This window comes from Pan troglodytes, chromosome 1, assembly GCF_028858775.2.
Source record: "Pan troglodytes isolate AG18354 chromosome 1, NHGRI_mPanTro3-v2.0_pri, whole genome shotgun sequence".
NCBI classification, from domain to species: domain Eukaryota; kingdom Metazoa; phylum Chordata; class Mammalia; order Primates; family Hominidae; genus Pan; species Pan troglodytes.
Window position 1 is genome coordinate 64,460,234 of NC_072398.2, and position 25,555 is coordinate 64,485,788.

General features: G+C 45.0%; 1 protein-coding gene across 2 annotated transcripts in view; it reads right to left on the reverse strand.

The window, feature by feature from the left end:
* Positions 1 to 8,512: 8,512 nt before the first annotated feature.
* Positions 8,513 to 25,555, reverse strand: part of C1H1orf21 (chromosome 1 C1orf21 homolog) — a 241,417-nt gene continuing 224,374 nt past the window's right edge. The window contains exon 6 of one of the 2 annotated variants that reach the window (NM_001242610.4): positions 8,513 to 17,986. In NM_001242610.4, the coding sequence (NP_001229539.1) occupies positions 17,948 to 17,986 (39 nt within the window). In that variant the 3' untranslated portion in view covers positions 8,513 to 17,947. The remainder of the gene's footprint in view (positions 17,987 to 25,555) is intronic. The other variant, XM_063788786.1, reaches the window with a different exon arrangement.

Here is a 25,555-nt window from a genome sequence, read left to right on the forward strand (position 1 = left end):
CTTTGTCTTCTGTGTTTTCTTCCAGAAATTTTAGATTTTAGTCTTTACATTTAGTACTATGATCCATTTCAGGTTAATTTTTTTGTGTGGTTTGAGGTAAGGGTCAAGGTTCACTTTATATATATGAATGTCCAATTATACCAGCAGAATTTTTTAAAAAGGCAATCCTTTCCCTCGCTGAATTACTTTGACACTTTTGTCTAAAATCAGTTGACCATATATGTGTGGGCCTATTTCTGGATGCTTATTCTGTTCCATTAATTTGTCTATACCAATTGTAACATCATATTATCTTGATTGTTGTAGCCTTGTAGTAAGTCTTCAAATCAGGTAGTGCCAGTCTTCCAAATTTGTTCTTCTTTTTCAAAATTGTTCTTGCCATTCTAGTTACTTTTCATTTCTCCATAAATTCTAGAATCAGTTTGCCAATTCCTACACAAAACCAATCAGGATTTTTATTGGGATTACTTGTTATCTATGAGGAAATTCAGTTTTTGTAAATTAGATGAATGCCATTCCAAATTGTAGATAATCTTTGAAAACAAGCTTTTGGTATTTCAGTAAACTGGTTATTTTTAATTAGGTTGAATATTTACAAACCTACGATTGACACCTTCCCTTTTAATCCTAGGATGCAATGAAATAAATAAAACCTCTGTCATTCTCTGGTGCTGACAACATCCTGGAATGTATCTATAGCTCCAGGGACGCCATTTTGTCCTGAGAGGAAGCCAGCTTCCTCCCTCAGGTGAACTCTGTGTATGTTTGTGATGGTGAGGGAAAACCTAACAACTCAGGCCCAGGAGAATCTGTCTGAGGCCCTCCCAAATACTCACCCTTCTCTCATTTGTCCAGAGCAAAGTTCATACGGTTTATGAAAAGTGGTCTCCCTCACAGCGCAAGAACACCGCAGGCCCCTGGAGGAAAGCCTTCTGGGAAGAGGTTAAGGAGAGGCTGAGAAAAAGCCAGGACAGAGGCATGATATTCTGGAATCATTGCCACCACTAGTGCAGGGTCTTCCAGAGTAGGGGCCAGAATTGCCACACAGCCAGCTCCCCTGGGGCTACTCTCAGAAAGCTGGCATTTCGGCAGCAGAATTGTTGCCTGTTTTTCATACTGTGAATTGTTAGCAGGTTCTAAATAGACCATTCATGTTTTCCCTTTAGCACATACTCCAAATACCGCCATGGGTCTGACTGTTTCAAGTCAAAACATGCCCCAAACCGCAGCCCTTGGGTGAGAGGAAGGGCTGGCTGAGGGCTTTGGAGGAAAAATAACCACCCGCCAGCCTGGAAATTAGGGGGTTCACAGGAGGCTGAGTTGCCTTGCTCACAGATGCTGTGAGACTGAGGATTTTTACCCATCAGAGTTAATCTGACAGTCACCTTCCCAACCAGTGCCTGCTTCCACCTCCCCTTTGCTCCAGGAAGGAAACCCAGGCCAAGAGGACGGAATGGTTACTCATGTCATGCGTGCTCAGTGGCTGCCCATCTCAGCATCAGCGGTATGAACAGAGCACTCTGGAGGGGCAGGGAGAGGTGGCTTTGTGGGTAGTGGGATGCCACCTTCACTGTCCTTCAGTCCAATAGGACATGTAGCAAATGTAAATAAATCCAGTGACAACACATGAACAAGTCTTTGGCAAACGAAGTTCCTTTGACACAAAGCAGAAGGCTGCTGAGAGCTGTGGGAAGCCCTGGGCTGATGGGCCAGGATGCCACAGTGACTCACGGGAACAGGTCTCTCTGGAGTGGCTTGGAGAGAAAAGGGCAGAACTCATGACCAATAGGGACTATCTCCAGGTCATCTGGGTGACGACTAGAAAAGCTCCAGAAAATAGCAGAAAGCTTGAGAAGGCAGTGTGGGAGAAAGAAGAAGGAGGAAGGATCTCCACATGGTAGCTGCTGGGAGGACGGTCTGCCTGGGTCCAGGCTGGCTGGGGACGGGGACTGGCTGCTTCTGCTCACACTCTCAGCAGTGCTTTTCCACTAGTGAGAGGTTGTTCGTGAGATTTGGTCCAGGAGGGACAAATTTAGGAAAGATGTTTTGGTTGAACAAAGGAAGGCTAGGACATACTGGATGGGAGGTGGAGAAGGTGGCAGTGGTGACGCTGGCAAAGGGTGTAACCAAAGTGTGATGATGATGGCATGGTGACCCATGTGTGAGTGGCACTGAATGGTTATGTGCCTGGGGACCTGAGTTGGTATCATGGCTCCATCACTTCCTGCTGTGTGACCTTGGGGGACGATATCAACCTCTCTGAGGCTATTTCCCCAGCCATAAATGAGTGATCAGCACCCATTTATAAGGGATTGTCATGATTACATCAGAGAATATTTAGTCACTGCTCAATAAGTAGCAGAGACTGTTATGAGAATGGATCGATTGGGGACCCAGCAATGGCCTTGATGCTGCATTTCACCTGAAGGATGAGGACTTTGCCACAGTTTGGTAGACTTGGCTTCTGCTAAGAAGACCATCTCACCGGTAACTTGAGGGCAGGAACTCAGGGCTGACCATGTTTCAATGTGGGAAGAGGCCTCAGTGTGCCCTGGGGTCTTCTTACTTACCCTGAGGACTCTACTTATTTCTATTTTGGAGGCTACTCAAGCTTTTCTTTTCCAATTACCTCTAAAGGGGGAAAGGGGAGACAGGTGTTTGAAGCCACTTCTGTGGCTTGTAGCAGGAACCAGAGAGGGCCCAGGGCACGCAAATCCCACTGTATTGGCAGAAACACAAATATACAAATACCAGATGGATAATCTCAAGGATTAAAGAGGATTTAGGGTGACCTGATTTAAAGCTTCCCTTTTTCCTTTTTTGGGCAAAGCCTGGGAATAGGGGGTGGGAACTCAAGACAGAGCCTTGTTAGAGTCTTGAATTTTCACTTGTAGAGTGATGGAGCTTTGGGAAGGGGTTTCTCCTTCATGTTTGATGGCATCACATGCCATCAAACCTGATCTTTACATCTAAAACCCCATTTGTATTCCAGTCTGATAATGGGAGACTTGCTTGCCTGTGGGCCCCAGCTTGAGTTTGTGATTGACAAGAAATGTCCAGAGGAGTCTTCAGTGGTCACAAAAAGCCTCTGGGAAATCAGCCAGCACTCCACCCAGCATCCCCACCCCCTAGATGGGCCACTAGGGAGCAGGATGGTGGCAGATCAGTTTCTACAATGGCTTTTTATTGGATTTTCTCTGTTGGTTGTATTCCAAGCTGTCAGTCCCTGATAGGACAGCAAGCCATGAGAACCTAGCGTCAAGTTGATGGCCAAGTGCCGAGCATACCAATGACCAGAACTCTGCAAACAATTGGAGCAAGTGCTTGAAATTCCAGCCATGAGCCTGGCCGCTCCACATGAGAGGATGCATATGTCTTGGGTAACATACCGGTTGGCAATTACCAAACTCACCGGGATGATCTTTTACCAGGAATCCAACCACTGCAGCCCCCATTATAGTAACAACCCCTAATGCCCCTTCCAAAGGCATCAGGTGTGTAAGTCCTGCTTTTCTGTTTATTCAGTGGAGGGGACCCTGCAGAGAGGATAAGCAGCTACTGTCCTCAGCCCCTTTAAGCCAGGGATCCCTCCTTCATACAAAAGTGTTCCTGGGGATTTGCTTTCCTTGCGGTTTGTTGGTCATGTCTTATAGGGAAGGGGCTCATTGCCTGGATGCCTATTCTAGCCTGAATGTGCCTCCCACGGCCGGCGTGTTCTGAGGGATGGGGGGCAGCTGGTTCAGGAAAGGGTAGGACAGGTCTGGGCTGTTGCCTGAGGTTAGCTCAGGGGGATAAAACTCCTGTACAGTAAGGGAGTTCTCAGCAGAGGTTAGCAGGTCCCCTGTCAAGACAGCTTCAAGAATTCTTTCTTCAGAATGGCTTGAGCAAAAGCATATCTGGGACCCAGATGAATTGAGGCTTTTCCCTAGCCTGAACTCTTGGTCTTGTAGGGGTTGGTTCACTCTCTTGTCCTATTTCAACAAGAGGGACGCTCCTTCATGCATCACTGGGGAGTCCCTGCACAGAACCTACCCATTCGTGGCTGCCTATTCTCACCACCTTCTCCTGAAGGATTCTTTTGAGTTCCTTTCCCGGGCTCTTGCAGCCCGTTGGAGTACGTGTTTGCAAACCTGCTCCCTACCATCCCCAAGTTCTTCAGAGGCAGGCTTTAGTCTGTTCAGCTTTGTTTGCTGGTGCCCAACTCAGTGGCATGCAGGGTGGACAAGTTGTTCTCAAACACTCCCTGTGGCTCGGTTGCCTGAGGTGAGATGATATTTACAATGCCAATGCTGGGCCCCATGCCCAGAGATTCTGACTCAACTGACCTGAGGTCTGGACATGGGCCGTCTAAGCTCCCCAGGTGATTCTAGTGTGCAGCCATGACAGAGGCCCAAAGGAGACCATCAATGAATCAACAAGGTGGCTCTGACCAAGTGACACCTCCTTTTTTCTCTTTCTGGTGGTGAGGAAGCAGATTCTCAACCTCTATTCATCTTTAGCATTTATCCATGGTTAATACCATTTGTTTGAGCCATACAACTCTTGGAGAACCAACTTCTGGAGGGAGACCTATTGGCAGGCATGTCTGAAACTGCACTGAAGAACTCACTTAGTCTTATGAAATCCCTGTCTGCAACAGACTGCGTGCTCTCATTCTCCTCCAGCTCTACTCTGTACCTGCCACTGTTTACTACACTGTAGATCCCGGCTCCCAAACTTGGTACTTGTCAGAATACCCCACTCCAGTAGTTACAAATCAGACCTTTTGAGGGGTCAGATGTCAGAGGCCATGTGTGTGTGTGTGTGTGTGTGTGCGTGCATGTGTATGTGTGTATTTCAAGCCTCCTCAGTGATTCTTCTTATGCATTTGCAGAGTGGGACCTGCTGTCCCAGGTCATCTCAGCCAGTCAGTCAATGTTGCTCAAAACTCTGGGGGGTGCTCTCCCCTGAGGGACTCTGAGTCCTTGTGGAAAGAGCTGTGGCAAGTCCAAAAGGGCTGTGTGTGAGGGTCTGGTGGGTGGGCGGGCAGGCAGCCCTGGGGGGAACATATATGTGGACAAGATGTTTTGTGCCAAATTGTAACACACCCAAGAAGACTGAATAGAGCCTCATCCAGGGCAAAGATGATGAGTGAGATCTGATCCGAAAGCAATTGTTGAGGTCCAATCCCACATGCAGCATACTAAAGCTGTGGGACTTCAGAGGAAGAGACAGTCTGGGACTTTGGATTAGTAACATGATGTGATCGGAGGAAGTTAAAACTTTGTCTCCTTCTTCCCATGTCATCTACATAGGAAAACTAGAGACAAGGACACAGAAATAGGAGATGAAGCAGATTTGAAAAGCCACCAGAGCTCTGAGAGGAGTGGTGCCCATTCCCTGTCACACCGTCGCCATTCTCACCTGTGGCTGACTGCAGCACCCAAAGCTCAACCAGCTGCAGTCTATCACCAACATGAAGTTGCTCCTAGAGCACTCTGTTCCTTTAAAAATGATAAAATAGTACAAGCACGCAGGAGTATAGAGAATATTGTCCCTATGTCTCCATATTTGCTTCAGCTGATGTTTTAAAAGACTAGAACATTGTTAACCCTCACCTGTGCCATTTCCTGCCCTCTTCCTGCTCTTCTGAAATTGGTATTTATGTTTCCCATGTATGTTTTTATACTTTTACTATACATGTAAGTATCCACACATAATAGATATGGTTTTGCAAGCTTTCAAACTTTATATAAATGGTGTCATACTGTATCCTTTGTATGTTTTTCATTCACTGTTGTGTTTCTGAGATTTATCCCTATTGATACAAGATCAACTTCATTATTATTTATTTATTCATTCTTTTTCTGATGGGTGCTAAGATTGTGTCCCATTTTTTACCGTTAGAAATAATGCTATAACATTATTTACAATGTATGTTCTGTAGCCATGTCCTTAAACACAGGTGTTCCACTCTCTGTGATCATCGCGGCTCTCAGACCTGCTCCTCACCTGGTCTAGGCTCTGCTCTGGGGTCACCCTTCCTCAGCATGGCAACTTGGCTCTTGAAGACCAAGTTGCACTTGAAGACCAGGTCTTACTCACCAGAATTCTCCCTGGATCATCCTTGTCAGGGATTCCTACCCCACCTTGCCACCCACACCCGGCCCCTCCTAAAGGGAATGTTCTTTGGCAGGAACGAAGGGCATATGTTAGGTCATATGGTGAGGAGACTTCATGTGAGTGCTCAATATTAACTGGAACTCAGAGGAGGCTCGGTTCCCAGTGGGAAGGAGAAATGGGAGAGTTTTCTTGGCGAAGGGACAGCAAGAGCCAGCATAGGCAAAGGAATGTGGTAGTGTCAGGAGAGGACCAGGTAAAGAGCTGGCCAGCAGATGGAAGCTGAGTGCTGCTGGAGAGTAGGAGGCTGGATTAGTAACGTGATGTGAACTGAGGAAGTTAAAGGTTTGTGTCCTCCACCAGATTACTGCATTTCAGCTTTGTAGAAGGAAGTGGCAGGTTGGGCAGTGCCAGTGGCAGGGATGATGGTGGCCTGGAGACCCTTGAGGGGCAGAAACAGTGGCTTACTCCTGTGCTTCTGTGGTCTGTTTCCTCACTTTGCCCCATCCATCAAGTGTTGAGGCTCGGTGGAGTTGAGCTTCCTTTTCCCTCCGTCACTCACATCCCACTTCCCATCACCTGCTTCCAAGCAAGAGAACTCCAGGTTACTGGCCTCCTGCAGCAGTCCAGCTGTTACCAGTAAACTGGAAGCTGACGTCACTAACAAGCATTCAGGGAGCACCAAGAAGCAGACCAGAGGTCTCCTAAGCTTGACTCCTCTTCGGCATGAGACTAAGGAAGCTCCCCAAGTTCCAGTCAGAGGTATGGGACACCAGCTTTGTGTGTGTGTGTGTGTGTGTGTGTGGCTCGGTGGAGTTGAGCTTCCTTTTCCCTCCATCACTCACATCCCACTTCCCATCACCTGCTTCCAAGCAAGAGAACTCCAGGTTACTGGCCTCCGGCAGCAGTCCAGCTGTTACCAGTAAACTGGAAGCTGACGTCACTGACAAGCATTCAGGGAGCACCAAGAAGCAGACCAGAGGTCTCCTAAGCTTGACTCTTCGGCATGAGACTAAGGAAGCTCCCCAAGTTCCAGTCAGAGGTACGGGAGACCAGCTTTGTTTGTGTGTGTGTGTGTGTGTGTGTGTGAGAGAGAGAGAGAGACAGGGGAAGGTAGGTGGAGTTAGGGAGCTCTTTCAGCTTGGCTGGCCTTTGTGATTTCAAGTGAGCCTCTGCTGGAAGAAACAGGTTTGTTGTTACTGAAAGAACAAGTTTGGGTCCCAACTTTCCTTTTGCCTTATTTGACAGCTCATAAAACTCAGCAGCAAATCTGAACTTCCAGCTCCATGGCTTGGAGGAAGAAGCCTAGGAATAGTTATCAACTCCTTCCCCTGTCCTTGGCTTGACCTCCCTCCCTCCCTCCTTCTCACCACACCAGTTGGAAATCATGAAGAAAATCTGTTCCCAAGAGCAAGGCTGGAGGGCGGAAGGCTGGCTGGGCTGATGGGACCAACGCTTGTCAGAAATAAACAGGCTCATGCGACAGTGAAGACAGAGCAGAGGGAAACAGCTTTTGGCTTCATGCTTTGAAAAAGTGCCCTGAGACCGTTTGTCCATGTGTGTGCGTATTTCTGTTCGGTAAATCCTGGAAGGCCAGTGCAGTGGGAGAATCCATACGTTTTCAGCCTCTAAAACATGCCAGGTAGTTATAGTTGACAGTGGGGTATGTGAGAAACTATATGGTACTGGCCTCATTCTTCATGCTGCCACTCTGGCCTTTGACCTTGGAGTGGGGAATTCCTTAAATTCACACAACACATCCCTGAGCCCCTTTGTGGGTGACCCAGGCCCTGGCATACACTGTGCAATTAACAAATGTCAGCTGAATGAGTAGAATGAATAAACAGAAAAGAGTCATTGTGTAACAGAAGGTTGTTCATTAAGCACTTCCTGTGGGATCTCCTCAAGTCAAACTCATGAGAAAATGATTGTTTTTAGTAGGCTCCGGAAGGTTAAATGACTTGTCCAAGGTCTCATAGACAGGACTGTGTGTGTGCACATGGTGTGTGTGTGCGCGTCTGTGTGTGGTGGGGACTGAGCAGGAGAGAAGGCTCATGGCGTTATTTTATGCATTGCCCATTCTTGCACCTTCATCAAGTCTGAATTTGTGAATTTGCTGAGGCTGATAGGACAGTGTGGGCTGTCCCTGAAAGTTGGAGGAGGTGACAACAACGTTGGGGGCCTTCCATATGGGTGCCTGCTGTACCACATATCCAGTAAAAACAGAACATTTACGAATGGTAAGAGAAGCCCTTATGTACACGAAATAGGGAAGGCAAAAAGAGAGGAGGGACAAGGACACCAACAGGGTCTTTTGCAGATATTTACAATGGCCTCCTCCATGAGAAAGGAAAGAAGAAAGACATAAAAGAGAACAAAGCCAGGCCAACTCTTAAAAATTATTTAATAGAAAGTCCAATGTCAAAATGTAACAATAAACAAAAATACACATGTATAAATATGTATATATAATTAGACCTGTACACTTTCTCAGACCCTTTTCAAAATGGAATAGAATCATCATTACATCTTGGTGGTCAAATCAAAAATAATATTCAAGCGACACGGGCCCACTGCTAAGTGGGGGGTAGTACTGCTGGAGCACTTCGAGGGTTCAAAGAATTCCAATCAGGAGAGAGCTGGGGATATTGCCAGTGTCCTTTTCTGGAGACCCAGAGAGGGAAGATGAACAATCAATCGCATGGCTCTGTCCAGTGTACCTGACTTTTGCTTAGCACCTGTAGCCACTACTGTCTAGGGACAGCTCTCCTTTAGGGTTTTGAATTATTTACATTTATGTTGTTTGTGAGTGAGTTTTCTTTCCTCATCTCCCAGATTTGAAGTTCCTGGGGATTCTGCCTTAGGACTTTCTTATTCTGCAGGCCAAATGTCGCACAGTGGTTTGGGATGCTATTTAGGCGTGCTGATTTGCACTAAAGCAAGGGTGTTCAAAGTGGGGTGTGCACATACCAGGAGGTACCCAAGGTCCCCCTCAGGAGTTCAGAGAGAAAATGCCAGAACCTCTGTTTATAATATTTTGTGTCTTATTCATTTAAAGTTTCTATGCTGTATACTTTTTATAATGTGCCTAATATAGTAGTACAAAAGTAAAGGGATATATGCTTTAAATAAATTAATAAACATACAGAGAGAGTGCATCTCACGAAGTTTTTGCTGACAGGCATGTGTAATTGAAACAGATGGGGGCCCACTGCTTTGGAGAATTCATGTGCAGGCAGAGTGGTTAGGGAGGCCACCCTTCCGGGCTCCCACACTCACCTGAGGAAGCCTCTGCAGGTGTTCAGAAGAGCAATGCCCCAAGATACCTCCCAGACCTGATTGAGAGGTGATGCCTCGTAATCTTGATGCTAGATTTTCCTTGAATATAAGGCCATGTTCCTAAATAAAATGCAAATACCCTTGGGAAGGGCAAATATGCAGCCATTAACAACTGGCATGGAGGCATTTTGATCCCTTCCTGGCAATGAGGTGGAGGTGAGTGGGAAGTGGGCCAGGGCAGAAAATGGGGAGAGGTAAACTTGGCTTATATTCCATGAACAAGCCTAAGGCAAACTTGGCTTATATTCCATGAACACATGGCCCTAAGGGGACCTGCCAGGGGCTCTAGTTTTTAAATGGGTGAATATGAGGCCAAATGTTTGTTGGTTTCCAGCATCAGGATTACCGCTGGACAAATTCTAATCTAAACACCTGGGCCTGGGGAATATCCGAGTGGGCATCGCTAGCCTCAGAATTACAAATTCCTCAGTGAAGAGCAAGAGGAAGATCTGGAAAAAGTGGGTGTTTGAGCTAACATCTTTCCAAGGGTCCAGAAAGCTGGCGTTGCTGTTGAGTATGCCAGGAGGGCAGGGGTGGGTGTTTTGCAAAAAAAGGTCAGCCCCAAGGTGCAGCAAGGCCCAGTGCCCCTTAGCTAGGAAAATTGCCTTCAGCACCAACTCCTCCAGCCTCTCAGGGGAACTGTCTTCTGTTTGAGCTTTTTCTTGAGTTTCTGGAAACAGTGTTGGCTTATGGCTGGTATTCTGATGCATCTAATTCTTTTCCTTTCTCCTAAACATTTTTCTAATTATTTTTCTGGGGGTGGGGAGGGGAGAAAAAAACCCAATGCTCTAAACTCCGAGGTTATTTGGAAAACCTAAAAGGCACTGCAAGTTGTCTCCATAGAGAGATTCTGCTTGTCTCTGAGCCTTCCCTGACTCATACCTGCAGAGCTCCCAGCTCTGGCAGCCTCCAGGTACCCACGAGGTCTTCCCTCCACAGCTGTCTAGGCCTATGGGTATTTTCCACTTGCATACAATTTGTCTGTGCTTTTTTAAAATCTCCTTTCTTTGGCAGGACTCGGGTGTGTATTTGGGACCCAGCAGAGGCTTGGCCACCAGGTGTATGTGACCTAATCCAGGGGAAGGCTGTCCAAGAGAGCTGCCTTTAGTTAGGATCACACACTAGACAGGGAAGCCCTCTGCTGCTTCCCGTATATTTATTTTAGGGTGCGTTCTCATCCCTGGGTCTAGGCCAGCCTGGTCCCAAAAGGTATTTTTCGCCTTATTGGCTCTAAAGAAGGTCATGCTGACCCAGAGCTGTCCCCTTTGTCTCCAAACCAGATCCGGCCCAGGTTAAAGTCCTTGAATTCAAATAGCTTTTGGCAGAGGAAGAGGAGTTGGGGCTGGGTAAGGGACAGAGGACACCCTGGGATGAATCATCTCAGCAAGCACCCCTGCACTGCCGCAGTGAGCAGGGAAATCCCGGCCCTGATTGTGACCACACCTTACCTGTCTGGAGGACCTCAGCAGTGGGCTGCAGAGGACACAGCACCACCTAAAGCTCTTATTTATGCTCCCTGAATCCCCAGCAAAGCCCCGGGAACCCTCTGTGGCTAGCCTGGCTCACTGCCCCGTCCACGTCCCTTGCTCTTCTCTCTCCCTCTACAAGTCCAAGCTCCAGCCTCTGTACTGCAGGCCGACCCTGGACAGTCCACACTGGCCCTCCTTTGGGCTGAGTCCTGTGCTATCCTCTCAGCCTGAAAGTCCTTTAGTAACACTCTCCCTCAGTCCTCTGACACATCCGGGCTTTGATGTCACCTCTTTCAGGAAGCCCCTGATTGCCAAAACTGGGCTGGCTGCCACAGTGAGATGCTCCCATAGCACTCAGGACTTTCCCCTGTAGGGTACTTCCATGCTGCCTCCCTCGTTATGGCTAGGTTCCTTGAAGGTGGATTTAGTTCAGTTGTGCTTTGCTGGCAATTAGCGCAGTGCCTGGAGTGTACCAGGGGCTCCAGAAATAAATGAGTTCAATGAATGAATCATCAAGACTGGAAAGGCAATGCTAAAAATGCTATACCTGGGTCAACCTAGATGAAGGGACCCCAACTCCACACACTGGGGTTAGAGCATCCCAGTGGAGCTGCTGAAATGCCACAGTCAAGTCCATATGGATGAGGGGGACAGTGTGTGACACATGTGGTGGCTGTATGTGGCTGGACCAGGCACACGCCGTTAGGGATGTGTCCATTATGTGTGTAAGGCCAGGAAAGGATGTCAGCCACAACACCCCGGCTAGCAGCCCAGACGAGTCAAGCAGATGTAGTAGGGCATCCAGGCACAGATGGGGCACAAAGCAAGACGAGTAGCAGACCTCGATTCTCCCATGTGAGTCGAACTCAAACTTTCTCAAGAGTGATGGCTGGTTTTTCCTGTTTTGGTATCCCTATAGTTATACTATTACTTTCCTAGACATTATCTTGGAGATTACAGAAAGGCAAAATACAGCTCTTTCTTGAAGTATTGCAATGATAGAGTAAATTTCCTTTCTCCACGTATCTCTCTGTATATGTACGTATGCATGTGTATGTGTATGTGTGTTAAGAAAATAGATCCGAATCTAAAGTTCTAATAAGGCAGCTGCCTGGATCTATTCCAGGAAAAGAGTAATTTTATGAATTTGCATCTTGGTTTGAATGGAAAAACTGGCTTGAAATCTATTGCAAAAACTTTCTTTGCTTGCTTGCCTGTCAAGAGAGAACAGTCCTTGAAGGTCTAGACTGAAATGCCAGGACACAGGGGCTATTCTCTCCCTTTAGAGTCAATGCCAAGAGGTCCCCCTAAGGCTGTAGAATTATGTTCAACTCTAGAGACCCTAAGGGACCTCTGCCTAAGTTTATGGTGTTCTTTATACTGCCTCTAAGTCTTACTCAATCAAATTCAAAGCCTTGGGCTAAAAATGGAAGCAAAGAAGGGCGAAATCAGGGTAGAGAGGGCAGACACTATCAGAATGAAGCCTTCAGTTTAGAGGTGAATCTTCCCGAAATACAGCAATTTCTGTGGTTCCCAAGTTATAAGGGCCATTTCCCACATCATCTTGAAGGGACATGACAGCTGCCAGGTTAGAAAGAAGGAGGATCTTGGGGGCCAGATTTCAAAGGAAAACTGGATATGACAGCCCCTTTACACAAGGACATTGTTTTGGTTCCTTCGAGCAAAGTAAGTAAAGGTGGGAGCGGGTCCCGTCTAGGCAGCACCTTTAACAGTTGCTATGGAGACATGAGTCATCTTTAGAGGATGTGATTCAAGAAGCAAGAAGAGGAACTCTGAGGAATTCTTGGGCTCTTCCGACCTTGGAACAAGTTATTTAAATGTCTATCCAAGTCATTACATGACTATCTAAAACATGTAAGATCTCGAAAGAGATTTGCATCTAGTTTCAGTGCTTAAATGGACCTGGAAGATGCAGATCCCCAGTCCAAAGATGAAAAAGAGACATCAAACCCTAGCCCACAAGAAAGGATTTCAATGCAAGTCAGTGGTCCAGGCATTGCCTTTCCTCCATGCTTGGAGATCGGATTGTCCCAGACCCCCATGAAGGTCAAGACTTTTAACCTTAAAAAGATACAGCTTGTGATGAAACAACAAGCCTTGGGAACCCAGGAAAGAAATCACAGCACTCGAAAGCCTGTTCTGGTTGCATCTGGTATCTAACTGCAGAAATACCAGGTTCCTTTTCCAGATGCTAGAAGGATTCCAAGGAGAGAAACGTGTGCCTAAATTCCCAAAGCCTTTTCCTCAGGGCACTGAAGTCCTACTGTTAGCCAGTGGCCTCCCCTGGTGTGTGTGCAGCTCAGATAGGGGAGGCCAAATAAAACACTCCCCATGAGGAAACCAAGCTGGTGAGAAGCCAGAGAGAGATTCTGGAAGGCAGATGCCCCCAGGGGTTGTTTTCACAGTGTTGCGAAGGGCATAGTCATAATAAAAAGAATTTGAAAAATACTTGAATGACATCTTTCCTTCTTTCAACATGGGCATTTATGTTGGATAGATGCATTCCACACTTAAGATCTATTATTTAGAACATGGGGGTAATAGATCTACTTCACAGGATTATCATGAGGATGACACAAAACAATTAGAAAATGCCTAGCACAGTATCTGGCACAGAGTGAGTATAAATGACAAATATTAGCTCCTTTTTCCTCTTCTCCCAAGATTAGATTCCAGATAAGGTACAAGAGTCTCCTGAAAAACATGGCATAGCTTGTGAGTCCTAAGGTTTGTCCCAGAGGTATTCACTCATAAGCCTCATCTTTACCATAGTTTTTTGACCCCTTTCTAGAGACATACAAAAAGGTGACTGCCGAAGTCAAGGATACTGTTCCCCCCTTGGAAAAATACATCCATTCATTGGCAAAAGGCAATTCATAGACCTCGTTCATGAAATTCCAAAAGGTTTATTGCAGGCACATGTGAGTGTGACAGCCGACTGCCTAACCCAGCCCCTCACAGGCACACTGGAGTCCAGGCATCCACCCATGACACCATGAGGCCAAAGTTCCTGCTTCGAGCCACCTTTTTATTATGCCCCTAAATACACATTCCCTCCCCACCAATCATGCCTTATTATTTTTTTTGGTTGGGGTTTTAAACAAGAAAAAGTCCAATCTCTGAGAGGTACGAAGACATAAAGCTCTGAGAATGCCTTCCAGCAGGGAAGTGTGGAAGGCAGATCTTATGTAAAATTATAGTGTGCAATCTAATATCCTTTTTCTTTAGGGGAGGCAGGAAGGAGAGAACTTTAGATACCAATTATTTTGCCTTTCATAAAGAACGTGTCAGAGTCCCGAAGTCTAAGATTCCAACTCAGTATTTTCTTGGATTAAGAATTTGAAAATATTTCTTCCTTTAAAACTCAACATGTTTAACAATGTTTCTTTTCTATGACTAGTAGAGATAGAAGACTCAAATTCTTGCCCAGTGTCAAAGCAGGACTTGTAATCCACATGCCAACCTGCTTCACAGGCTATGAGGTAAAGTTTGTAAGAGGTATCATCTCTGTTTTTTAGCAGGCTTATGGAAGAGTCTTGCCCTAAGAGAAAAACAGGGATGAGGCTGGGAAGAGGATAAAGTTATAGCAGGATAAAGTTATAAGAAGATAACAAAGCAGGATGACATCACATGGGACCAAGAAGGGGGCTGCATCATCCCTGGACCTGCTCCTGGGGGCTGTCGGATTGTGGGCGTGGCCGCTTTGGATGCCCAGGTGAGCCCTGACACAGAGGTGCTTCCTCACATTACAGTGAGGAGAGGATGGGGCCAGTACAAAGACTGAAGAACCAGCACTCCTCCTGGGTCCGTCTTTGCTAAGTTGAGTCATCCCAGCCCAGGCTCAGATGATGGGCACTGTGGACGGAGAGAGACCTGTCTTCCAGCAGGCTTCTGTGTGCGTGGCTGCTGCAGTTTCTGAGGGCTGACCCAGTTTTCTCATCTCTGGACTTTATACCTTCTTTGTCCCTAAATAGACCACAACACCACTCTGTGTTCTCTGCAAGCCTGGGGCTAGGAAGCATCGCTGAGGTAAAGGCCTTTTTTAAGGTTCTCTGCCAATAACAAACACGTCTTCAATTATGAGAGCAGTACTCCATGATCCTGAATCTCTGCCAACCAAAAGAAAGCTGTGCACACACTGCTGAACTTTTACAACTCTACAACTCAGAGGACATAAGGCATGTGTAAGCCAGCTGTAAATCTCGTTGACAGTCTTGCCCCACCCACTGGCCACTAGGCAGCTGGATTTCCAATTTCACCCCGGACACGGCCAGCCTATCAACCCTCTCTGCTTAATGCTCTCAGTTCATTTCTCGTCATTTTTCTACCTCCACTCACCAGGCCACTTACCCTCCCTTCCTCCTTCCAGCTTCCTGAGCCCTACAGAGATAACAACTAGCAGAGTGCACCAGCACGTACATTGGATTATCCTTTTCATTGTGTCTGAGCCAATCTGCTTAATGTTCAGATACACATGGGGAAAAAAAGGCAAAATATTTTTGTTTTAGATCCTTTCAGAAGGCATAAAAAAATAAAGTACAAACACGAATCACTTGACAATTTTATGATTAAAACCAACAAATGGAAAACAGACAGTGTTGGGTGTTGCTGACATAATCAAGCATTTCGTGTGGACCCACTCAACCACCCCATTTCTTGGATCTATTTCTGGATGTACCAAATGTGTCTGAAGATGAACTCACTTTCGCACATCAAAGATGTATCCAGTGTTAAACACCGGAGCCAGAACCCAGGTGAAAATCTGCTGGTTCAGGGCAACACCACTTCCGGCTTTATTAAACACTCAAAAGTCAGGTTCCCAAGAAACGCTTGGATCTATCCGCAAGTATAACATGTCAAAAGTGTTAAATGTGACCATGAGAAAAATGACATGAGCATGTTTCATCTTTGGGTAGAGGGTGGTGGTTTTCTGGGAAGACATTGTCTGAGCCACCGAGTAGAGAAGTCAAATGGAAGACGTTTAGCATGTGCTTAATTCTTGCTTGATAAGAACAAGAAATCCCGGAAAAGGTCACCCACAGAACGGTGAGCAAAGTCCCCAGTGAACAAGTTTGAGGTGGGGCTTAGCAGTTCGTTTACAGTTGTGGAAAACTGTTTTAGTCACTTGGCCAAAAACCATATGAGGGGAGGCAACCTGAAACCCTAGACTACTTGACTCTCCCTGCATTTTTCTGCTAGAAGCAGGATAAAAAGCCTAAAATTTTGGCTGCATCTCTATTTATGTAACAGCCACAGCTGCTCCCCAAAATAGCTGCTGTTGGCCAAAAGAATTACGGGATTTTGTTGCTAATATGTGAATCTATAGTCAATAGCACTCTGCTAAGTTTCCTTCCCTTCCCTTTTGCCGTCCCAGGTCTAAAAGGAGATAGGGAATCTCATTATTTGCACATCAGTGGTGCCATCAGTTATGTGGATAGATTTTAAAATCGAGGCTCATCTTTTCGGCAAGAGCAAATTGACACAGAACATCTTAACTCTCCACCTTCTGCAGGCGGCAGTGTGGCTAATATCGAGGCCCTTCAAAGTCACAACTCCAAAAGAGAGAAACATACAGTGCTCCTGTGTTTTTTGTGGGACAAACCCAGACCCGGACTGCTGGCGTGGCATTTAATAGGATGCCCTCCCCTGAAAGTAACAAAGAGAACCCTCGTCAAAGCTATCAAACACGTTAAAAAAATACAAAAGTTATTTTCTCCTTTTGATTGCTATTTACTTGTGACAATATTTGTTAAAAATATCACTTCTGTCTTTGAGAAGAGATCATTCTCTTCATATAGTATGGAAAAATAAACTCTGCTGAACACTCAGTCAACATTCCCCACCACTGCCAGGGGCTTTTGGCTTTCACATCTCCAAATATCATCATCAGCATAAAAGTATTATGTTTTTGAGTAGGCAAACACTTTTCCTATGTCTAGTGTGCTGGAAGTAAGAGAAAAAGGAAGTGGCAAGGCTCATGTAGCACTTTGAAGGGGGAGAGTTACGAAATAGGATGGTTTATTTGCTAACAAAATGAAAGGTAACAAGGTGGTTTCAGGCCCTCCTAAAAAGTCATAGGATGTCCCCTCACCTCTTAGACCACTTTCAGCCTTGCTAATGCTTGGTAGATTCTTAATGGAAGGGTAGGGAGCCCTTTAGTCTAATTATCAGTGTCAATGCAAAGGAGGGCTCAACTTCTGCACCCAGGATCATCTTAAAACACTGAGCTGGATGAATGGGAGAAGACAAGGATCCATAAAAACAGTAAAATGTTTATTTTCTTAGAAAAAAAAGTGAGGAAGAGGGATTCAAAATGATTGTGATCACACTTCCATCTGCATCTGAGCAAAGCCAATGTTGCAAGCTTAATTCTTGATTAAGATACCTATTAAATCAAACAACCTGCCACTCACTCCTACGTCACTTCCAGGAGTCACATCACAGCATGCTTTTAATTGATAGCTTCTCTACTTCTTCTGAGCAGAGAAACAAGGCTTGGCATAGCAACCATCCCATCTCCAAAGCTCAACACTGCCAGTGAGAAGCAAGGCTCAGTCCATCTCTAGACTGCGTGCGAGAGATGGGGAGGAAGGAGAGAGGGCAGGAGATGCTTGTCTTAGAAGCAGAACCAGTTTAGAAGAGAAGTTTGTTATCTGAGTTCACCACTACCTCATCTTATAGAAAATAGGTTGGAGAGCATCTGTAAAACCAACAGTATCTTTAAGGTGAAATTGCAGAATTTTGCTGCATACCTGGACACAAGAGAAGTGAAAAGTTGCAACAAGTTTTAACTAGCAGCAACAAAGAAAGTTCGATAACAGTTTTTTTTGTTTGTTTTTAGCAATATTCCTTTGCAAGTTCATTAAGAAACACTGTAATTTAATGGGGCGTACAATATGGAACGATCTTCTTTTGCTATAGTGCTGTTCGCTGAATAGAACCGACCTTTGCAAAGATTTCAACTGGGGTGTAACCTATTTACACAGTAGTAGCTCCTGGTTTGAGTGGTAAAATTGGTGCTATGTGATATCCTCTTCTTCCGAACAGTAATCCCGACCCTTGGAGGGAAAAAGAAAAAAGAGCATGTGAATGAGAAATTCAAAGCAGAGCCTGAAATTGTTACTTGTAATCAATTTTCTCTCAATATATGTCTCCTTGCAACAGAATCCAGGCTTTGTCAGTGATAGCTGGCACAGGGGTAGCTACGTCATAAATACATGTTAGCCAATTTATAAGCTATATATACTTCAAGGCATGACAGTTTTACCAAGCCCCAAATAAGCCCTTACTTTATGTTGGTAAGAATTTATATTATAATAGCCATATTCAAGAGTCAGCCTTTCACTAAGAAATTACCAAATGGCCAATCCATTCAGGAGATCAATTTCTTACCAGGAAGAATGAACAAGCCACATTCTACAGCTACATCCCCGTGCCTGAAAATCAACATTCTACAGACAGCATACAATCCAGGGATGTCTGAGTTTAATTCACTCTAAAACGGATTACAAAAAACAACAAACAAGAATCCTTAAACACGCATAACAGGTCTATGCTTGGTATGTGTGGGATGCACAAGAAAGGCAAAGATGCTTCTGATTCATTTGCTAACTAAAACAGGTTATCTGAAGCTCTACGGACTATGTACAATGGTTATTTGTGAACATATTTTATCCTCTCTCCTCTAGGTCATAAACTCAATGAAGACATGATTGGGGCTGGGCTTTAAGGATCCACATTTAACGGAGCCGGCTTGTCTTGGTCAAAACACATGACTCTCTTGGTCTGTAACCCATCACAGGGCACCTGCCCTGCCTGTGTCCGATGTCATAGATAAGGGTTTTGTAAAAAGTCAGGTGTTATTATTATTTGTTTCCTTCAACTTTTTCTTTTTCTTTTAAAATACACACTATATGTTTCATTTTTTTTGGGGGGGGGAAATGTTCTTTTAAAAGCAGAACTTATTTCTAAAAGTACCAATACTTAACGATACTAATAATAATTTTGCATATAACTATTTCTCAGATGTATTACATGTTTTTTGGTCACATTATCTATATAACAGAAATATTTTACATTTTCCTAATATTTAAGCATTATCAAAATGGATTATTTGTGCCACGTGGCTGGGTGCTAATCTTGACTCTGTGACTTCCTAGCTCTGGGATCCTGGTAAAATTACCTCTCTGTGTCTCAGTTTCTTCAACTGTAAAATGAAGAGAACAATAGTACCTATTTCACAGAATAGTTGAAGATTAAATGAGTTAATAGTAATAAAGTGATTAAATCATTTCTGGCACATACTTTTACACATGAAGTATATGTGCCCATGCCCGTGTGTGTTTGGCAAATTACAAAATACTGCTGGCTGGACACAGTGGCTCACGCCTGTAATCCCACACTTTGGGAGGCCGAGGCGGGTGGATCACCTGAGGTCAGGAATTTGAGGCCAGCCTGGCCAACATGGTGAAACCCCATCTCTACTAAAAACACAAAAACTAGCTGGGCATGGTGGCGGGCACCTGTAGTCCCAGCTATTTGGGAGGCTAAGGCAGGAGAATCGCTTGAACCTGGGAGGCGGAGATTGCAGTGAGCCAAGATCGCACCATTGCACTGCAGCCTGGGTGACAGAGTGAGACTCTGTCTCAAAAAAAAAAAAAAAAAAAAAAAAAAAAAAAAAAAAAAACGAAAAAACAAACTGCCACACAATGAAGTCTTCAGGCCTGTGGAAGCAGGTGGGGCTGCTCACTCCCATGCCAACTGGCCCCAGATTGCTTGCTCCCTTAGAATGGGATTCACCCCTTAGCATGTTTTGGTTTCCTCCATCATCAGATTGCTAACTCCCACCCCTACCACTTGCAGAGTGTCTGAGTCTAGTGTCATCTCTAGGCTTGTTTTACTTGCTGCACAAAACCTCTCCTGAGCAGAGAAGCTGGGTAACCAGTCTTCCTGACATGAGGAGTGTGTACTTGGCAGTCATCCCATGGGCAGCCTCCCTGGTGACACTGCCCAAGCAGATGCCATCCCTAGCCTTGGCCCAGACCACTCAGGAGACATGCTCTGGGTCACACACTGGAGAGCTAGAAAGAACTTAAAAGTCCCTGGCCACTGGGGATTTATTTTTTAATCTGGGGAACAAGACACATACAAATGTATCCACACAATGCCATAAATATCAGATGATGCTCTCCACAGATCCCCAACTCACGAGGCTCAGAGAGGAAACTTACAAATGGACCCAAGTATTCAGGTGGAGAGGAAAGGTAGGGCTCATGGAGTTTTCCTGAAGGTTTTATTAGGAAAGGAAAGTGGACATCTCCAGTGTATATATGTACATATACACTGTTGTTTGACAGCGCACAAATTGCTGGGCTTTGGTTTCCTGGGGATAATCACGGTCTCCATCCCATAGGGTTATGGTCAGGATTAAATGGAAAAAAATATAGTGTCTGGCAAGTAGTCAATAAATGTTAGCTAATGCTACTATTACTACTACTGCTACTCTTATTGTAATTGTTGTTATTATAAACTCTGTGTTTGTTCAGTCCCCCTGGCAGGGGAATAGGGACCTCCTCCCTTAGTGGCTGTCAGGTGAGTAAGGACTATGACCATAAGCTGTCATCTGATAGGTGTCAGGGAACTCTTCCTCCCACCTCAGCCTTGCACTCCAGACAGGCCAGAAACCGATGTACATGAATAAAACTTCTACGGCAGAAACCGAAGTCCCTCTACTACCTGTGACTAAATGAGGCCTCAAATCAAAGCAAAGTCTCAGCCAGCCAATGTGGAGTTTAGAGGGTGCTTCATCCATGAGGAAGAACTTGGAAGGAATGGCAGACAGATACACACACACACACACACACACACACGTGCACACAACACACATACACACGTGTGCACACACAAGCACACACACGTGCACACATGCATACACATGCATACATGAAAGGTGGTGTTCTCATTGTCTTCAATTTGGTAAATGAGTTTCTGGGTTCTGTAGTAGAAGGACCATTTCAAACCACAGTAAAGGCTCCCCAACCCCACCTTTTGAGGGACAAATACAATATAAACCTTCTTTGTAAACACAGGACTCTGCAACTTTCATTTCCCAAGCATTGGCTACTCTGAAATTATTATCATTAGTATACAAAGGAGCAAGAAAACAGCATTAGCTGCTTTGCGGATATTATTTTACGTACTATTTATATCAGTCCTGCAAGGCAAAGAGTGAAGCCCTGATGCTTGTGGGGGAAGCTCAGAGAAGCGCAAGCCCACAGGGCTGCTCCTTGCCTTTATTACAACTGCAGTGATTTGATAACTAAATTCAAATTCAATTCAGCTTCATTGTTATTATCACCTGTTTCAGCAGCACTGAGAAGCAACTGCTTTGGTAACAAACTTTGAAATCAAAACACATTGAAAGTAAGATATGGCCATAAACCATATGGCCATCCAGTGCCGTTCTAAGAAAGGAGACCTGAGAATGGTGATTACCAGAGGCGATTACCTTGTGCAAAGGATAGTAGGCTTGAGGCGAGGATAAAGAGAGGCTGGTTAGAAGGAATACATTCTAGTGTTCAACAGCACAGTAGGGTGACTAGAGTTAATAGTAATATATTGTATATTTCAAAGTAGTGAGAAGATTTGAAATGTTTCCAACACAAAGAAATGATAACTCTTGGGTGTGATACATATACTAAGTACCCTGATTTGACCATTACACACTGTATGCATGTATCAAAATACCACATGTACCCTATAAATACGCACAATTACTATATGCCATTTTAAAAATAAATAAGTAAGTAAAAATAAAGGGGATTTGAGAGAATTGTCATTGGAGGGGCCCCATCTTAGCATCACAGGGGACCCCATCTGCACACTGGCCCTACTGGGCAGGACAGGGAGCCTGCTTCTGTAGCATGACTTCATGTCTCATTTAATTTTTAAAGAACTGTGCCAAAAAGAGAACCTGAAGACCTTCAGCTGTCAGAAAGCAGGAAGTGGGAGCCGGGTTTGGGAGATACACAGCAATTCTTCGCAGAAGTATGCCCTTCCCCCTTAAAGGAACCCCAAATGGAAGTCTTTGTCAGGATGCGTTACTCAATTAGAACTGGAGGATCTTAGTCACAATCCCACCCTTGTGCAAAGGACACACTGAAAGCTGCAGAGAGCAAGATCCCTAGGAGGCCCTCGAAAGCTGGGAGAACAGAAACTCCTAGTGATGGTGACAAAGAAGGCTTGTTTGAAAGAACCATGAGTGCCTTCGGGTGCAGACTCAAAAAACCCCAAGGAACCTTTGCCTACCAAAATTTTTCCGACCACACCCTACTCTGTGTAGAGGCTTCCACGTCTTCTTCAGTTATCTGTATTATTATCCTCCTGGAAGTGTAAGTTGATGTCAGTGCAGAACACACATTTCTAAGGTTCTAGTGTAAGGGGTTTTTGTTTGTTGAAGTGTGTCTATAAGAATTAGAAGTATTAAGGAAAGGACATCATCCTAATTTTAAATCCTGCTAGTTTAAAGAGCAACAGCTCAAAGAGTGACTTTAAGAAACTGTTCCTCCAATGTGCCTAACGTACTTTTCCTCCACAGGTTTAAAATAGACAAATAGTCTAGGCCAGGGGTCCCTAGTCCCCAAGCCATGGACCACTACTGGTCCATGGCCTGTTAGGAATTAGGCCACACAGCAGGAAGTGAGCGACAGGCGAGTGAGTGAAGCTGAGCTCTGCCTCCTGTCAGATCAGCGGCAGCATCAGATTCTCATAGGAGCACGAACACTACTGTGAACCGTGCATGTGAGGGATCTAGGTTGTGTGCTCCTTATGAGAATCCAATGCCTGATGATCTGTCACTGTCTCCCACCATCCCCAGATGGGACCATCTTGTTGCAGGAAAACAAGCTCAAGGCTCCCACTGATTCTACATTATGGTGAATATGTAATAATAGAAATTAAGTGCACAATAAATGTAATGTGCTTGAATCATCCTGAAACCACCCCCACCCCGCCCCACCCAACTCCCCATCCATGGAAAAATTGTCTTCCACAAAACCAGTCCCTGGTGCCAAAAAGGTTGGGGACTGCTGGTCTAGGCCTTGCCATTCAGTGTCAGGTATGATTCATCATATATGTTTTTAGTATGTTTCTATAGACATGTATGCATTCAGCCCAATACACACACCCCTCAGACATGTAACAATCAGTGTGAACTGAGTATTCTCCCACTGGAGTAGACTAGATGAAAGTGACTGAGAGGAAGTGTTGAATCTGTTTCTCCATCTGTAAAATGGGGACAATAAAACCTAACTTGCAGAGTTGTGGGAATTAAACATATACATGAAAGTGTTTAGCAAAGCTAGGCACATGGTGGGTGCTTAATAAATTATAGCTCTTACGATGATACTGAAAAATGAGACCAACTGGTCCAACAGGAAATAAAACTGTCTAGGTGAGAAATGGGGCCCACATCTCAATCAGTCAGTTCACATTCAGATCCTCAAAGAAGCCAAGTACCAGAGGGCCTCGGTGCTTCTCACTCTGTCCTGGCTGGCTTCTCCTGCTCCCATCTCTTTATTTTTATTTCTTCAGAGAGTCTTGCTCTGTCACCCAGGCTGGAGTGCAGTGGCACGATCTCAGCTCACTGCAACCTCCACCTCCCAGGTTCAAGCAATTTTCCTTCCTCAGCCTCCCAAGTAGCTGGGATTTCCCTGTAGTCGCCCTAGGGAGAAACAGTCTCTTCCCTTCTCAGTGGTCCTTCCATCGCACCATCATGTTGTATAGAATTTTAGGCAAAATGTTTGCCTCCCTTACTGAGGGGGAAAACATGTTTCTTGTCCATCTTTGTATTTTGGGTACCTAATGGAGTCCTCGTGTGGCCCATATCCAAGGGTTGTGAACACTCTGGCTTTGGAGGGAAGCAGTGCTGGGGTGTGGGGGTAGCAGGGTGGAGGCTGTTAAATGGTATTACACAGAAAGTGTCCTGGTACATTAGTAAGGGAAGAAAACCATCAATGTTTTGCACATCATAATGGAAGATGCAGCCTTTTTAAACAACACAACTGATAAGTTTTGAGCAAAACTATGCACACAGAATAGGGCATAGGCCCTGTTACATGAATAGCTTGGAACTTAGGAGAGGGGCAACAGGACTGCAAAGAGAGGCAATCAAAGTTGATACTAGAATCCCACTGTCCATTATTCATTATTTGTATTTATTTAAGTACAGTTGTCTCTGCTTATCCATGGGGGATTTGTTCCAAAATCACCAGTGGATGCCTGAAACCTCAGAGAGTACCGAACTCTACATATACTATATTTTTCCTACACATACCTACCTACCTATATAAATTAGGCTCACGCCTGTAAGCCCAGCACTTTGGGAGGCCGAGGTGGGTGGCCTTGAGGTGGCCACTTGAGGTCAGGAGTTCGAGACCAGCCTGACCAACATGGTGAAACCCCATCACCTCTACTAAAAATACAAAAATTAGCTGGGCATGGTGGCGTGCGCCTGTAATCCCAGCTACTTGGGAGGCTGAGACTGCAGATCACTTGAACCCAGGAGGTGGAGGTTGCAGTGAGTCAAGATCGTGCCACTGCACTCCAGACTGGGTGACAGAGTGAAACTCTGTCTCAAAAGAAAAAAAAAGGAAGGAAAAGGAAAAAGAATTAGGCACAGCAAGAGAGTAACAACAGTAACAACTAATAATAGAACAATTCTAATAATATACTATAATAAAAGTTATGTGAATGTGTTCTCTCTCTCTCAAAATATCTTAGTGTACTATACTCACCCTTCTTCTCGTTGACTCTGGGTAACTGAAACAGTGGATAAAGGGGACTGCTAATACCCACATAAATCACATGTGGAATCAGGTCCAGTTCTCTTTCCATAATGTTCAGCGGGCTTTTTTTTTTTTTTTTTGAGATGGAGCCTGGCTCTGTTACCCAGGCTGGAGTGCAGTGGCACAATCTTGGCTCACTGCAACCTTCGCCTCCCGAGTAGCATGCACCACCACGCCTGGCTAATTTTTGTATTTTTAGCAGAGACAAGGTTTCATCATGTTGGCCAGGCTAGTCTCAAACTCCTGACCTCAGCTGATCCACCTGCTTTGGCCTCCCAAAGTGCTGGGATTACAGGTGTGAGTCACCACACCCGGCCTCAGCCAGGCATCTTAAACTCTGTCTTTTGCTTTCATCATAAAGTTCTGAGTTAAAGAACCTCATGGGTAGGGCAATGGAGTCAGCAAACAAGTCCGGTCAAGACTCTTGGGTTTGTACAAAGCAAACATGAAGTTTTGTAATAAAGGCTCATGACAGAAGTTCATTTTAATGAGGCTTCTTTCTGTCTGGAAGTGTAAGCTGTTATGCTTGTGATAAAGCAGGCTCTTGTTGGCTTGGTGACTAGCTGAATGATCACCTGAAGAATTTTTCCTCCGCTCCTTTACCTGTCTGGATGACACTGGGAATCTCTGTGAGTTGCTGGACTGTGCATTATCACTAAACTATATTTCTAATAACACAGTCACTGAGATAATGCCTTTTGTTGAATAATTTCCTCATTCAGCAAGGCTTTTAAAAAAATTATAAATTTTTTTAGTTCAATAGCTTTTGGGGTACAAGTGGTT